Source organism: Erigeron canadensis, chromosome 6 (assembly GCF_010389155.1).
Source record: "Erigeron canadensis isolate Cc75 chromosome 6, C_canadensis_v1, whole genome shotgun sequence".
Classification (NCBI taxonomy): Eukaryota; Viridiplantae; Streptophyta; class Magnoliopsida; order Asterales; family Asteraceae; genus Erigeron; species Erigeron canadensis.
The window spans coordinates 3,119,297-3,137,257 of record NC_057766.1 but is presented as its reverse complement, the minus strand read 5'-3'; the positions used below and the strand labels follow the sequence as shown (position 1 = coordinate 3,137,257).

The following is a 17,961-nucleotide window of genomic DNA, read 5'->3' as shown; positions in this document are numbered from 1 at the left end:
AGAAATTTGGTCTTTGAAGAGGTTGAGGTTGATGACCTTGTATTTGTATGACAAAGTTGGGTGTTTGAGGATAAAACATATCTTGGGTTTAAGGGCTGGAATTGTCTCCGAGAAGTATAATGTTATTATGGGTGTCACTAAGGAGAGTTGTATAAAAAGAATGAGACTTTAGTTTTAAGAAGAGTTGTATAAAAAGAATGAGACTTTGGTCTTATTATTGTATGAGATTACATCATGAGAGTATCAACAAAAGAATGTTATCAAGTTCTTTATTGTCTCTAACCATGTGCCCAAATCATGCTAATTATCTGCCCTATATATCCCGGCCACTTAAACAAGCCATATTTTAACTTTTCAAATGGCATAAACTATGTCTTTTAATTTGTACCTTATACAAATAGTCATACATACTGATAAATATAATATAAATCTCTTATATATAAATAAAACAAGATTTTTATGATATCATTATTTTTTAAATAATATTTACTTGTCATTATTACACTTATTTATATCGATTGTTTCTTTTTTATTTTCTTGATTTATGACATCATCCTATTTAAAGTTTAAATCAATTTTTAATTGATTTATAATTTATTTCTTTTTATGCCTAAATCTAATGTAAATTAAAATGTAATTATCTAATTTGTTTTTTTTAAACGACTATATGTCAATTTTCAATAATAGTATCATCATTTGTTTTCGTCTTAATATTATAAATCAGCACGGATATATTAAATAAAAAACAATTGTTATAACATCATCATTTTATAAAAATAAATTGTTGTAGTTTATAAAATTAATCCCGCGTCCAAACACATAACCTAACTTTTTTTATACAGCACGCGTGATAAATTATTTTTTACTGTCTTTTAAAACAACTTACTTAATCTATCAAGTCAATTAAAAATAATTGTTTTATAATTTAATAAAAAAAAAAACAAATGTATGATCACTTAATCCATATACAAAAATAAACTAACACATAATTATTAATAATACTAATATATATAGGGTTTTGTAGACATTGTAAATGGATAATTGGCAGTTTGGCACCCTACTCCTCTGTATGGGTGAGCCATTGATTATGACTTGGCATTTACTATTAAATTTTTATCCCTGATATAACAATCTACTTTGTCCATTATGTGGCAAACTTAACTTTTAACTAACCCGGAATCCAAAAGAAACAACAAAACTTTGTTCACTTCTATATAATTTAATTTGTTTGTGATAGCGATGTCAGGATCCTCTTATTGTTTAGTTAATGTACATGTTTGAAAAATCAAAACATAAGTTTATTAAAGACTTAAATTTGTGCCAAATCACTCCTGTAACATAAAATCTGTCACGTTATATCAATTTTTCCAGACTTCAAGTCATTTTCCAAAAACTACTACTAGTTCGGGTTTTTTTTTTTTTGTTCTATTGAAGTTTTGGATCTCAAAGCATATTTACTTTTAGAAATCAAAACTTCTTTTTAACAACAAATTATATATGGGGATGAGAATATAAGGCTGTTAGGTAGCTAAGCTTATGTGTAGAATACTCACATATTGTTTTTTTAATCCATAAAAATCAAAGAGCCATGTGATTTAATTAAAATTCAACATATATTAAAAAATTAGTATGTGAAGGGTTCCACATCTAAGCTTAGATGTCGGACAACCTTATATTCACTTTTCCCATTATATATATTAAAGATATATATAAATGCCAAATAGCAACTTGTTAGAGGCCAGAATTACACCAACAATTATATAGTCTAAATTCTTCTCGAACTTTAGCTACAAAAATTATAAAAAGTAATAAAATACTAATATGCTGATAATATAAATCGAGGCATGTATCAAGTTTTTACAACTAGGCTACCAACTTGTGGTTATAAATACTACTAGGGGGTGTTTGGCATAACTTTTATTTATTGGTTTATAAAAAGTAGTTTTTTGCTTCTGTTTTATAAGTTTACAAGTTGGTATCTAAGTGTTTGGATTTGCTTACATAAAAATGGTTTTTTCACCTTAGATTTCAAGGTTCCTATTATAAAAGCTTTGTCAACGTTGCTTCTTAAAATTGGCTTATATAAGCACAAAAACATAGTCATAAAAGCTCAACTAAACGCTTAAGTTGTTTATTTTGCTTTAGAAAAATTTAGAAAAACTACAAAACTTCAAATAAAAGCTAGGCCAAACACCCTGCACTAGGGGTGTTGATCGGTCGGGTTATTCGGGTTTCGGGTTATTTGGTTCGGGTTATTCGGATTTTGATGAAAAATAAGTTCACCCGTAACCCAAACTGAATAAGATTCGGATTATTTAGGTTTGGGTTATTCGGGTTTGAGTTGTTTGGGTCGGGCTTTGGGTAACCCAAATAAAAATTTAAGTGGACTATGAAGCGTACTAAACTTAAAACAAAAAGTTGGCTATCCGTCCAAATTTAAACGAATATTAGAAGCTGCTTGTTTTGTATGGTGGTGGTCGCTTTGGAAACATAGAAATCAGGTTATCTATCGTGCAAGTGATGAATCGGTCAGTAGGTTTTTCACTCTATTGTCTCTTTATCATTTTTTTTTATTTTTAGTCGTGATAGGAAAATTAGTCTTTCATGGCCATTATGGGCAATGAGTCCTTCTTTTTTATTGTAATTTTAATTGTTTGAGTTATGCTTCGACGCCTTGTCGTAGCATTGTATTATAAATAAAAATTAGTTGTTTTAAAAAAAACAAAACAAAACGTTGGCTAGTTATACTTCAATATAATTTTAATTTTAAAAACATTGAAAATCTTACTTTGTAAAAATGTAAATTAACAAATTGTTTATACTCAAAGGTATTGATTATCTAATTTTTAATTTAGTGCAACATGGTTATATTAATCGATAAATAGTCATACATATGTAAAATATATAAATTATAAACTATTAAAAATGATATAAAACATTTAATTAATTAAACAATCTTGAGAATATATAATGCAAATATTAATTAACTAAACTATTGAAGTAAAATTTAATTAAGCTATTATTATATGAAATTTTGATACAAGATGTATATAGTATAACTATTATATTCGTAATATAGTAATATTTTTGTATAATACTAACAAAAGGCAAAATGGTATGTTTGATTTTTGTCTACCATAATACTTACGATACAAAAATAACCGAGTAGAGAATCATATTTAGTAATTTATAAATAAAAGTATAAAGATTGAGTCAACTATATAGTACTCCTATAAATATCATATAGATAAAAAAAAAAAATTATATGAGTTATTCGGGTTAACCCAAATAAAATAAATTTCACCCATAACCGAAACCATTTAAATTTATATGAGTTTAGTTAACCAAATAACAAACTTGAAATCCGAATAACCCAAATTCATTCGGGTTGGGTTGGATTAATTGGGTATAGTTTTTTTCAACCCCTTACACCCATTCTGCCCCATTCTGCCATTCATAGAAAAGCAAATGCAAGATACAAGTACAAAATGCAAATCTCCTTTTCCTTGTCAAAAGTGTCGAGTTGATTGATGATTAGACTATTCCTTTTGTCTGGTGATTAACTCAATACAACATTTATGAAACCACTTCCTGGCCAATGAAAAATAAGAACATAAGTGGGCCTTAATCTTGTTAAACATTGGACTAATGATTTTGTTTCATTTTTAATCAACTCTTTGCTTTTTGTTTTCCTTTACTTGTGGAATCTAATCACAATGTTGGTTGATTTGATCACTAATTTGCTTTTTAGATTCAATGTACTTGTATTATATTAATGTCCTATAACAAATTAAGTTATAGACGTTTACGAATTACGGATTATGTACATCTTCGTTTTGATTTGTGACAACAACGGACAATGAAAATGATTTCCTTTTGTATATATAATTACTAGATATTAAACTTTTGTAATGTTTAGTAATTGGAAATTTTGATCCTAATCAAATTTTGATATTTACATAGTTGTTAATGTGTTTATTTAATTATTTTATTGACCTGTATGATCATTAAACTTTAAAACTATGAATAGATATGGTAGTGATACCTTTAACCAGATTCATGCAATTGTTTCTAGGCTGACATTTTTTATTTTTCCCTATCATTTTTTTCAAAACGGTGGTTGAAAGTATTAAAGGTTGTAGAACTCGAGGATCAGGATTGGATCGGTGAGGTTGAAAAGACGGGAGATTTTAAAAAATCTGGGAGATATCGGATTGGGTGAATAGTGAATAATAATAATAATTTATGTAAATATATGTAATAAAAGTTTAAATATATATTAAAAACTCATAAATCTTGAACCTTTGTATAACTTTTTCAAAAAAATAACAAATATATATATATATATATATGATGTATTTTGAGAATATAGATTTTTTTTTAAAAGAAAGCTTTTTTTTTACTTTGACCCGATTCAATGAGTTTTCCAACATTGACCAGCGTTGACCCGATATTTGACCGATCCTAGCCATCCCGTCTCCTGGACTGGCCGATTTCGATATTTGATCCGATATCTTGGCCGAGACGACCAAGATTTACAACACTTATTATACATGTATGACTTTTAAAGTTCGAAGAATATAAGACCAATTAAAATTGCTTGTACAATTGTATGACTAAAAAATCCGTTATGACATGTTAATAGACCATAAATCTTTAACTATAATAAAGGTAAATATAGTATGTTTAATCTTGATGGGCATGGTGCATTGTTCTTAATAGAACTTTCTGTACCTTTATTTCTTCAAAAAATGTTAAGATTAAACTTGATACCAATTCAACATTATGGTAAATCAATTAAAGTTAGAACTTTTAACCAGATTTATGCAACTCTTTTTAGCAATCCTTCATTATCTTGTGATTTTTTTTTCATTTTTCACTGATATGATCCGATTAAAAATATCATATCGGTGTAAAATTGAAAGTTAATAGGTATATAATAAAATTAGTACGTGACGAATTCAAGAATTTAAACTCTCATAAATAATACAGTAGATACTTTAGATAGTAAAACCTCAAAAGCTATGTTGCAAAAAGTAGCAACAAAAGTGTAAAATCAATTGATTACCCCATGTATAAGAAAATGATAAATACTCCTAACCAATCCTTCTAATATATTCACTTGTTAACACATGGAATTCACTAATTCTCTTTCCTAATCTCACCCCCTGATTTTCAACATGTCACAATCCTATTAATTAGGAGGATTTTTAGGCTAATAATTTAGGAGAATTGATCATTACCCTAACATAAAACCAAACCATAGTAAACTAGTAGTTAAGAATCGAGATTATGCTTTATAGAATAGGGCTTTTTAAGATATGTTCATGCACAATTGCTTCAGTTGTCATTGATGAAGAAGAAATAGAAAAAATATTCTGTTTTTTGGTGCGTTTTTTAGCAACAGGAGGCAAATTCTTCTGATTAAACTAAGTTATGACTCAAGTTTTCGAACTGAAAGTGAAATTTGTAGGTTTTTTCAGGTATTTTAGAAAATAAAGGAAAAAGAAAAAAAAAAAAAAGAAGTTCCAGCTCGATCTTCTAAACTCTAAAATCGCGTGCCAATTTTTTTTGATCATTGGGGTCTGGGGACATTCGGATTCTCTCCAGGCGACCAGGCCTATATATATGGGCTGGACCAACTGTTCAAAAGATCCAAAAATCTTATTGTAGTGGGCTTGAGTCCAAGATTTTCAAATTAATATACTGGATCAGACCTATGTCATCAACCATAATGTCGTATAGTGTACGTATCAAACGTCTCTATAAATTTAACATGTTTGTCATGTTTCATTGATATCGTTTTAAGTATTAGTATTAGTATTTTATATTATTTTTATTTTTATGGTTAAATTTATCATGTACCTCGACATATTCTTATCATACAAATTCGTATGTATATTTTCTTTAGCTTTTTATTATAAAGAAAATCGTTCCATACACATTCATCTTTGCAATAAATCTATCATAGTTCATATTTTATAGATATTTATTACTCCATCATATATAGATATGGCACCTCACAGGCTCACATATATTAATCCAAAAAATCTTTAATGAGCGCTCTCGATCACTCTTAAAAATTTTGAGGTGACAATTGACAAACTAACAATATATAGATTATAAATTAAGGAGGGTCAACGGATGTAGAGACAGTTGATCAGCCTGTAAAAGCATGCTAACATGCGAATCCCGGTTCCCCAACAATTTTCACATAAATATTAGTTGGCTGACAACACCAAATTATTTTATTATTATCAGTATTATTATTTTTTAAAATAACTAAGCATACACTCACTCCACTTAAGATGCTGACTCCAAATAAAATAAGTACATATTATATGATGTAAAACTTTAATACTAATTTTGAAATGGAAAAGAGCTTAAATAAATCAACTACTCATGAATTACTCTTTAATTTGGTTCGATAATGGCAAAGCTTTTATTTAACTGAGAGCTAGCTAGATATTTTGTTTCAAGGCTGTATTTAGTACGTAACTGTTTATAAAAATTGTTTTGACTACCTCCAAATTAAAATAGTTTCTAAAGCCTAAACTTTTCGAACCACATCAGCAAATAAACATGCATTGCCGAATACAAATATACAATCCTTGTATCCACATTTCTGCATTCTAATGAAATAATGGATGTTTAACGAAACAACATCTTCCATTTCTTTCCAAGATATTAAAATAACTAAAAGATCAAGAATCTTTGGAGGAAACAATAGACAAAATTGAAAATTATCTTCGTAACTACTACAAATTATAATAATCAGTCACTGAAATCTATATAGGAGCTCCAAGTCCAAATCACTGGAAGCATCGCTGAATGTGCATGTGTTTCCACTAATATAATAGAGAAGAAGCACGGTTTTATGTGTAGTCAAATTAATTTCCAAGATCCTTCCTGATTAAATTATTAAAAATATAAATAATTGATACCCCGTAATTGATACTGTAATTAGCTAGGCATGTACGTGACAATAGTGATAGACTAATAGTCATTGTTTCTTCATCAATCACTTAGACTAAGAGGAGTGGAAAGAAAGGGAAGGAGGGACGACTTACGTCATGTGTCATGTGGTGTAACAAGAGTTGTCCCTTAAAAAAGGTGAAAATGGGTGGATTTTGGAGAGTAAGGCGACTTGTGCCATGTGGCATGTGGGCTAGGGGAGTGCTGTATGTAAAAAAGATAAAAATGGGTGGATTTAGGAGAAGTCGGCGAGGGGGGTGGTGTTCATGGCGACTTTGGCTAACTTTGGAGCACAAATGGGCGAGCTGTGTAGGTCGGGCAAAACACAAGTCGAGCAAGGGGGTGATGTGGGGGGCGACTTATAGTGACTTGGGGCGAGAGTCGGCCAAAGTTGGCACCACTCCTTTCAGTCTTACACATCAACATATAACATTTCATCTTTTTTCATTTTCACATGACTCCTAACAACACTTCATCCTCATATATTATATTATGATCAATTAATTAAATAAGATACTCCTTTCGTCTCAATTTAAATGTATGTTTGATTGTTGAAGTTTTTTTTTTACGACTTTGACTATTAATATTGTTGTTTATGTTTTATAATTCTTGGCAAAAGTTATATCATTATAAAATGTATTGAAAAATTAATCGATTCATATATATTACATGAAGTATCACATAACACAAATAGAATTCTAGACGATCAAAGTTAACCATGAAAAACTGAAAATATCAAACTATGACATTTAAATTAAGACAAAGAAAGTATATAAAAAGACATCTGTTTCCTTTTTAGTGGTTAGACACTTGCCCCTTTCATTAGAGTCATTATTTACTTATCAAAATTATCACATTTTAAATTAGAGTTTGGACTTTTAAAACGTCCATTTGAGTCGAAATTGCTAGCGCATAATACTTCCACAAAGATTCATCAATTCCATTTACAAAGGCAAAACAAATATAAAGGTTAACTGGTTCCGTTAACTATTAGTTAACTTACAAGTCTATAATAACTAAAAAGGTAAAACCACACTAATAAAAAAAAATAATGACATATCCTCTTAACTCATTCTCTTATAAATCTTATTAACTTGAAGATGACAATCGGGAAAATGAATAGAGAATAAAAAATAAAGTTCGTGAAATCCGAATGTTATATTTATACGGTTTTAAAAAGATTTATAAGAGAATATGTTAAGAGATTAATCATTTACAGGAAAAAATAAATAATACTCCATATATAAATATAGCAACACTCTCGGTATTGACGTCAGCTTTCAAGTGCTTTGTAAATAACAACAAAACAAGGAAGGATAGCTCTCGGATTATAAACGTACAACTCTTCGAGATTAGAGTACAACCCAGCGTTGCCAGCTACAGAGTCATAAGGCCCATCCTCATCTGGCGACGCGCCTTCTGCCACGCGCTTGACTTTTCCGGCAATAACTCTACAAACAAGCATTGCCCGCCGACCATGTGTATCAATTCCTAAACAATCATGTGCCCTCCCGCTGCTCGCGGAAGTCCGCACACCGCCCTTTGCTCCGCCATCCCCTCCTGCACCAATGCCGCCACATTTTGGGTTCTGGAACCCGTAGCGGATGACGGTGCAGACACCGCATCCAGGGATGGCAGAGCAGAGGGTGGACGAGTTGCGGGCACCGAGAGAGCACGCGAGAGTGGTGCAGTGGAAACGGAGTAGCTCGTTTCCATCTGCAGCGCGTCGGGAAGCGGTGGTGGTAGCCGTAGCGCGTGACTTGACTGCGTCACGACAGTCTTCGAAACGTTGGATGGTACGGCTGGTGTTGTGGACTTTTAGTATCCGTTCGATTGTAAAGATCGGATGGTCTTTTTTAAGCCAGCTAGATTTGAATATTATTTCCACTATGTTTCGACCCGAATCATCTGAACCCAGCTCGGATACTATCGAAAAAGAAAACAATATATTGAATTAATAACTGGGTTAAATGGATGCGCTTGATTCATAAAACAAATGCAATTAATGGCATGAATGACACTTTGACAGGAATGCTCTATTTACAACTCGTATTTTACTATTCCATTTTATTTTCTGATATTTGTATTTAATATTTGTGTCGGTGGTGGTATTTTTTATATTAAGAACAAAAATATCAAATTTTCTTTTAAAAGACAAATTTCTAACACCATCTACAATAATAATTCATATATATAGTTATATACACGATGGTAATTATATGTTCAAAATTGTGTTCAACAACGAGAATAAGATACCAATTAATTAAATTCTCATATCTTCTCTATAATAAATAAAAAAGAATTATTTTCCACAACTAATTTTGGTAATTTTATGATATTGCAACTCCATAATTTTTCTTAAAAGACTTTTATTTTAACTATGATGTCATATGATCTTTAAATTTTCATAAAGTAAAAAAAAAAAAAAAAAAACTTTTAAATGTTTAATAAAAAAAGTCCTAATCAATTATTGAAATAAAATGACTTTTTTATACTACAATAATCAATTTTATTTAAGATTATTACGTTATCATAGTTATTGTATCAATAACAAACGTTACATATATTTTTATAATATATTTTTTTGTTTTATTGTTTTAATTAAGATGTCCGGGTTGAACCTGGGATGATTAACTAGTATTAAGATGAGAAAAAAATGAAAAATTTAAACTAGACACGTGTCATATATTAAAAATATATCTTCAAACACACCATGAGTATAACTTTTCATCAATCAGATCTTACTTTACAAATAGCTAAAGGGAAACTAATAGGTAACTGTTATTGTTATTTATTATAATATCTTGATTTTTACTAGTTTTTCTCTATATTATGATACTGACAGTTATAGAATTTTTATTTTTTTCATATTACTATGGCAGATGTCAAATGAGCTTAAACAGTAAGAAATCAATGCATTCAAAGGGCCTTGTGGGCAAAGTTACAAAGATATATCACTGCATATGTAGAAATAGTACTATTATAATTTCTTATTTGAAAATAAATGATTTATGTATATGTGTTTTTCGTGTGAATGCATCCAATGCATTTACTAATAGAGGATGGACGGCTTCAAAACTATGATGACAGTTACATTCATATATTATTTGATTATTTTGTGTTTACATTAAATAATTTATACTTTGATTTTTGTTTAAAAGAGCATATCTCAAATGATGTTGAAACTATGTGGTTAACATAGCTTGACCATATATAAACACTTGATGTAGTTGATGTGTAATCTATAACGATTGTAGATTTAATGTAGTTGTTGAAAAGTTAATTAACTTTTCAAATTATAAAAAGACCACTATACTTTTATAACTTATATTTTAATTAATACTTAACTTATAAATTTAGTTAGATAATCAATGATAGTTGTCAAATTCGTACGAGTCGAATCAAAATAAAGGATAAACAAGGCAACTCGAGGGGATGACTCGCTTTACTCCAGACTCGTAAGATGACTCGTGTTTTGTGATGCGAGTCGGTTCGAGTCATGTTCCGAGTCACGAGTCACAAAATAATTTTTAAAATTTTTTTATTTTTAAAATTTTTTTTTAACATAACTCTATTATATGTTTTTAAATTTGATTTGATTTTAATACTATCTTTTATTTTTAGCTTAATACATAAACACATTACAATATTTCTACAATAAATACTTGCACATAATTATAAAAATATCATATTTTCAAATATCCTGACTCTTACGATTCGAGTTACGTTTCGAGTCACGAGTCAAAATATCAGATTTCAAGTCGAGTCGAGCTTTACGAGTCGACAACTATGTGATCAATATCTTAGTTTAAAGATCATGATATCGTTACATCTTGAACCTTCATTTTAATCTAATGATTAAGATTCTTTACTTGACTAGTCAAGTTGAAGAAGAAACTTTGAAAAGATTTTAATCATATCCTAGTTTATCTCAACTTGTATTATATATATCTTGATATTGACAGCTAAACTATCAAAATATATCTATTGATAATTATGTTAAGTAGACTTTTACCAGCATGTCTAACAGCTTGATGATGCTCCAAGCTCTCCATTTTTGGAAACACCTCCCCACACTGAGAACACACACATATGGTACTTCTTGGTATTGTATACCTATAGATCATTTAAAAATAAAGTATAAGTCAACAATTTAATTAAATCTCATGTAATTGTAGCAATTTTTTCTTTGAGAAACAAACTTGTGTCTAAATCAATGTAGTAAATTTTTCTATGCTAAGTACACTTGAATTTGAGAATCATACTACGAGTATTATTTATTGCTAAGTAAATTATACGTACTGCCACATAAATTATAGAGATTGGTTGGTTAAATATTTATGACCATCTGCCTGATCAAATTAACCATATAGGTACTTTTGCATGATAAAAACAAGATCATTTTGAAAATCATTAAACAAATCCAATTATATCAAAAGATGCATTATAAATGAAAAAGCAAAAAAAAAAAGATGAGTGTTAGTATTAAATTAGACCTTGAGGGATCAACAATAGCATGACATTCATAACATCCAGAAAGCTTTCTAAACTGCATTCCTCTTGAACATGATGTGTAATTAGTACTTCCATGAACAATATTATTATTGGATCTCACTGAACCAGTAGTAGTTAAAGTTTTTGAAGAATTCGAAGACGAACCATGATGTCGACGACCCATTATTTGATCATGACTCATTTGTTGTTTTTTTCGGTTACTAAGAAGACCGAAATCTAGACCAGCATTAGTACTAGTAGTTGTAGTACTACTACTTTCTGGAGAGTTATCAGCTCTATGAACAACTCTTGTATTCCCATGCACAACATCTCTAAAACTACATATGGAGCTACAAGAACTTAGTTTTGAATAATTGTTATTATTCGGGTTTTTATTTACCGGGTCATTGTTGACTTTATTTGACCCTACAACATCCATTTGTTTGCAAGTCAATAAGTTCTTGAATTGATCCCATGATGATGAAGAAGAAGAAGAAGATTGGTTTTGTTGTTTTGGTTCGGGTTTTGGTTTGGATTTGGATTTTGATTTAGGTTTGGGGTTTGGCTTGGATTTGGGTATAGGTTTAGGGTTTGGGTTAGGATTAGGTTTTTGTTGGTGGTGTTGTTTTCTCATCTTGGTGTGGTGTGTGGGTTGATGTATCTTATGGGTTTCAGAAGAAGATGGGAAAGTAAGAAGTGCCATAATGTAAAGATATGATGAAAGAATGTTATTGCAACTATAGCTATATATATAGTCTATATCAAGAAGAACAATATTTTGTTGTTCATGAGAAATAGAGAGATAGAAAAGAAGTGAGAAAGAAAGAGAGAAATGTGAATAATATGTGATCTTGTAAGGTTTTGGTTCTTTTAATGGAGGGAGGATGGGATCCAAGTATAGAAATTTGAGTAGGCAATGAAGATTGGAGAGGTTGGGACTATATTTTATTTTCTTTTTTAATGTTTTGTTGGGATATGCTTTTCTATTCAATATACACAAATAATAAAAATGGTACTTAATCCTATAATTAACACAACAACACTCAATTCTTGTTATAGGAAGGTATAATTAAGATAGACAGTTTTATCTTTATCTAAAATGGAGAGACTGTACGTTTACATAAAGTGCTATAACGAAATCGTATAATTAAGAAGTGTTTGATATCTGATCCAACTTATTACTTCGTATTGGCGTCAACTTCATAATTAAGTGGTTTAGTTATGTCTACCTTGTAAGGCTATATACTATTTATGAGTGTTGGATTTGCTCACGGTGTTTAAGATATATTAGTATAAAATAACGAAAAAACATGGTTACATATTGATTAATTCGAGAGATCGATGTATTAGTATAAGTATAAATTTTTGAAAGAATATATATAATCCACGATATGATTATAAGCTCAAGTACAATAAATTAAATAAGCTAAAAGAAAGTGGCTCATGATCATAAAGAATCTAAATAAGCCAATAAATTACTGTATAACCATAACAATTATAAGCTTACCAAACACTAAAAATTTACTACTGGATTCGACTCTCATCCATATCATTCTGTGACTCAGTGGTAGTATACACGGTAGAGATGTTTTGGTGAGTTAATAAAGATAGCTTTTTAATAATCGCATGATTGGAAACTTTTGTTATGACAACTGACACTAGGAAGATACTAAAGACTCATATAGTACAATTACATCTTTACAAGTATGGCATAGATTAGGAATCATCCAACCCACCCCTCAAGTTTTACACTTACTTCAAGTTTATTAAGTTGCTACCCTCCCCTAATCATAAGGTAGTCATACTCAGCGGACCCAGTTAACAGGTATATCGTCTTATCATATTCTCGACAGACAGGTATAAACACTTTACCCTTTTACGGCTTTTACATCTTCTTGGCCGGAGGTCCTTATGGAAGCAGTCTCTCTACCTTTGGGTAGAGATAAGACTGTCTACATCTCACCTCCCCAGTACCCCGCTCAGAGATTGGGTACAGTTGATAATTAAATTGCTTAGTAATTTTAGTGTATAACTAACTTATTCAAGCAGAACGTTAAAATGCAAGTACAATGACAATGTAGACATATCCAGATGAACGAAACATGCACATCCAAAGAAACGAAGACCTTTTTTAGCGAGACTTATAATAGATACTATATCCATTTTTCAACTATCAATGTAAACCAGAATTTAAACAACCACTAACGTAACTTCATGTTATTTAGTTATTTAATTCTTACCTGGTTAAATATTGTCAACTTATGATATAATAAAAATCTAACATGTCATTAATTATATATGATTCTTGCATCTTACGCGGGTAATAATCTAGTTACTAACTATAACAAAAATAAAATATAGATGAATACTTTTTTGGAAACAATGAAAATATAAGAAAACCGCTGATCTTCAACTTATTTAAATTTATTTACTTAACCTTGCTAAAAAAATTGGTATAGATATTAATACTAGTTATGAAATAATGTGAAAGTGATATTAGTACAACTATTTTTGATTAAAGTATGTACCACAATATACAAATTAAATAATTGATTATATAAGTCAGCAATACACAGTTATATAACATTAATCAAAATAAATAATACGAATATCACTCACATGAATTAATAGTGGATGGTTCTTTGGAAAAAGGTACGTTTTAGTGGGATAGATATGTAGATAAAGTGACAAAAGAATCCAAAAACAAAGGAACAAATATAAGGAAAACAAGGGAAATGTCACCCGAACAAAGAAACAACTAGCACCAACACATGACTAATATATAAAATCAAAAAAATAAAAGGTGAAAACAAGTACCGGAAGAATAAGGCCATAAAGATAAACCACACTAATAAATAAATCCAAAGATATATAGCATCGATCAAGGAAATTATGGAGCAATATATGAGGTGTAGGTAATAAGACTATATTCTTTTCATATGAATTATAGATCGACATGATATAGATATTTTTAAACGTGGGGACGATCGAGGAACAAAGTGTGTATATTAGATGACATTAGGTGTTGCACGGCTTATGTAATATATATGTTTGTACATTTATTTGTTTTCTTTTATACCTACAAATGTAGGTTTATTTATATACCTATGGTCCCTAAAATGAATGTAGAAATTACCATCTGGTATTTGAAGGGGTCTAACTGTCTTAAGTGTTGATGCACAATGTCACATGATCTAATAATATTTCGTTTCCAACTTTTAATTTAAAAATGGAAGGGTTCACTATGTCTAGAAAATAAATGGAAGATTTTAAAAACACATACAAAATTGAAATTGTTTTTCTCGTTTTTCATATTAAAAACGAGGCTGCTGCCATCAACGTTTTTATGGATCGACGAGCTTCAAAGCGAGAGGTGCAATTGGGAACGGTCTAATACATTAACATTCTTAATTCTCAAAATACAATACTCGTACATCAAATAAATTAATTAATTATAAAAGAGAAAAACCTACACCCCAATTGTTGATTTTCAGGTGATCGAAGTTGAAGATTAGCATGGGATTTGGAATTGTTTTTTTTTTTATTAAGCATTACTTAGATTATTGTTTTTTTTTTTATTAAGCATTACTTAGATTTTGAAATATGTATTTTATGTCATATATTCAAACTTTATCTTTATCTTCATTTTTATATATACTAAAAGACAACTGCTTATTAACTAATCATAATTCTTGATTTGTCTAAATTAAACATTGATGATGTCATCTTTATATATCTTAATATTTTCAATTTAAACCTTATTTTAAATAATTTAATAATTTATATAAGAAAAAAAAAACCAAACTTAGTATAAACTCTTTTTCAAAAGGGCGACTTAATAATATTTAAGAAAGAAACCAAATATGATTGGGTTTTTAGAATTCTTGGTCGACTAAACAAAACAACCAAAATAGTAATTTTAGTTTTCGTTTTCTATTCGAACATAATCAAAGTTAGGATTTCTGATTTGTTTTTTATTCAAGATTTATAAATCTTTCGTTATTTTTGAACATGCCCTTTTCATACTTTTAAACTTTGGTCTCATTCTGTCAGTGTTTTTGAATCCATTTTTAATACAATCTACAACGATTAAAGGTAATCAAACTGATCTATTTATTACTTATGTTAACTAATTGTATATTACACGTGATTTATTTTTCTGTTTCGTTAATTGTGACCTAACCACTTATTGATTAATAACAATTCTTGGTTCCTCTAAAATATTTTTATTTACTAAAACTCCGAAAGACAGTTGTTTAAATAATGTATCGACTAATCACAAATTTCGAGTCGATTATCTCAAACTGAGTTTTGCTTTTAATTTTGAGTTTTATTTTTTTTAATCTTTTTATATACACTAAAAGACATTTTAATAACTTATCATTCAATTACAACTCTCAATTTTTATAATTTTATTTTTGCTTTCAAATTTGAATAAATGATTGGGCCCTTTTATTTTTTATGTATTAAAAATTAGGATGTAAAGGGTTTCACCCAAATTGAATGTGTAATAACCCTATATTCACTTTCCCATAATATAATGGCTAATATATATATATATATAATATATATATATATATATATCATGTTTTATTTTATAAATTGAAAATTGATTAATTAAAAATAAATATAACTTAATTTAAATACAATAAAATTTTGATTGAAGTTTTAATCTTATTTCAATAGTACGAATTTTGTCATGAACTTATTTAAATTTTGTTTGCTTTTAGAATTCTTTTTATACTCTCGTATATTCATACGGGTTTAAAATCTAGTATAAGTTATTTTCTGATATTTATTTGTTCACACCAATTACAACACCATCTCGAGTTATTAATGTATCCATTAAATTTTATATATCTCGTTAGGGATTTACTGTATAGACATATGAAACAAGAAATAATTAATATAACAATTAAAAAATATTACTATACATAAATTTCAAACAGCAGACTTTACTAAAAGTTGACAAATAATTCAAAAAAATATACGAGTACTTGTAACAAATTAAAGAAAGTAATAAGTTTGAGATTCCTAAAGTAAATGCTAGACATGGGAGTGGACCTCAAGTGGTTGCCATTTTAATGGTGGATCTTGAGACACCAACTACCAATTTCAATGCAAAATATATATGAAATGTACAAATGGCTCATAACCAAACAATTGGAGCTAAGCGAAATACAAGTTCTAATATAATATGAGTCAACCTGATCTTATGTGCATGGTTAGTTTGTTGGCAGATGTTGCCGGCATAGTATGTGAATTTAGTAGTTCATACAAATGGATATTCGTCCTACTATATATAAACTCAAACAGACTAAAAGTATTTTTATTTCTTTAATATAGCTCAATGTTGCTCAACAAAACGACTTCTAGTGTAGTTGGTTGACAATGTACTTGCTGCTTGGCATGGTTGGGAACTCGCAACTAGGACTTGGCTCAACCAAGGTAATCGAATTGGAATTCTTATATTTAAAAATAATTATTTTGAAATTATATCCAATAGAAATTAAATTTAAAAAAATGGACTACAAGTTAAAACTCAAACATACTCTAGAAAAAGATAAACATAATCTCTACTATATTATAAAACATTTGTTTCCTCCAAAAATTTTCAACAATGTACACCTATTAATTAATGCATAATATATAATACATCTATATAAATCTCAAACACTCATTTTTCGTTTTCCTCAAATCTCAACCACTCATTTTTCTCTCTCCTCCATAAATCATTTTATTTCAGTAATTCATTCAAATTCTTTATCCCAAAAACCGTACATCGATAAATTAGAAAAATTATATGGGTGTTTTTAAAATTTCATGCTCTTTCATTAGAGATGTCATTCGATATACTTTCGACAAATCCGATGGTGTAGCCCGTACGGCTAAGGCATTTGACTATCACACTCTATGACATATCACCTCCTATGACTTATTACCTCACTATCTTACCGCCGCAATGCGCGAGTACTTTCTCTCGTATTTTAAAGTTTAAACACAATTACATAGAATATAAAAATAATACTTCAAAGTTTTAAAACATAAATATTAGTTAGAGATATTCACACTTCATCATTTTTCTTTGTATTGTTAAATCATTTGAGTTTGTGTTGTCAGCCTAATTCTAAAACATTTTTATTAAAATTTTAATAAAAAACAAATTTTGGCTGATCTTGACCCGAGTTGCACTATTCCTGTTTAACTTTAACCAGAGTTCGACCATCTGACAGAGTCTGTAGTCCAATTTGAGCTTATATATTCACCTCAGTTTGCCACCGAGTAGTGACTACTCGTTGATTACTCGGCCGAGTGGAACAACTTTTACAATCATGCTACTCGTAGATGTTCTAGTCATGTTAGAAATAACATTTATCGTACTTTTTTCTTTGTAAAATAAAAATGAAATAGTACTGAATGACTACAAAATTAACCTTATGTAATGATTTTTAAGCAAGTTGAGCAAGTGTGTATTAGTTGGTGGAAAAAAGA

At 29.3% G+C, this 17,961-nt stretch overlaps 1 protein-coding gene across 1 annotated transcript; it reads right to left on the bottom strand.

Annotated features, from left to right (window-relative positions):
* Positions 1-8,109: 8,109 nt before the first annotated feature.
* On the bottom strand, positions 8,110-12,333 carry LOC122603790. Its single transcript, XM_043776599.1, has 3 exons — positions 11,472-12,333; positions 10,991-11,091; positions 8,110-8,901 (listed from the first exon to the last, which is right to left on the bottom strand). The coding sequence occupies exons 1-3, from the start codon at positions 12,170-12,172 to the stop codon at positions 8,249-8,251; spliced, it is 1,455 nt and encodes a 484-aa protein (XP_043632534.1). The 5' UTR covers positions 12,173-12,333; the 3' UTR covers positions 8,110-8,248.
* Positions 12,334-17,961: the final 5,628 nt, after the last annotated feature.

Coding starts and splice junctions, on each gene's coding strand:
- LOC122603790 (XM_043776599.1), bottom strand. CDS start 12,172: ATGGCACTTCTTACTTTCCCATCTTCTTCTGAAACCCATAAGATACAT. Junction 11,092..11,471: donor GCTATTGTTGATCCCTCAAG/GTCTAATTTAAT, acceptor AATGATCTATAG/GTATACAATACCAAGAAGTA. Junction 8,902..10,990: donor TCAAGCTGTTAGACATGCTG/GTAAAAGTCTAC, acceptor CTTTTTCGATAG/TATCCGAGCTGGGTTCAGAT.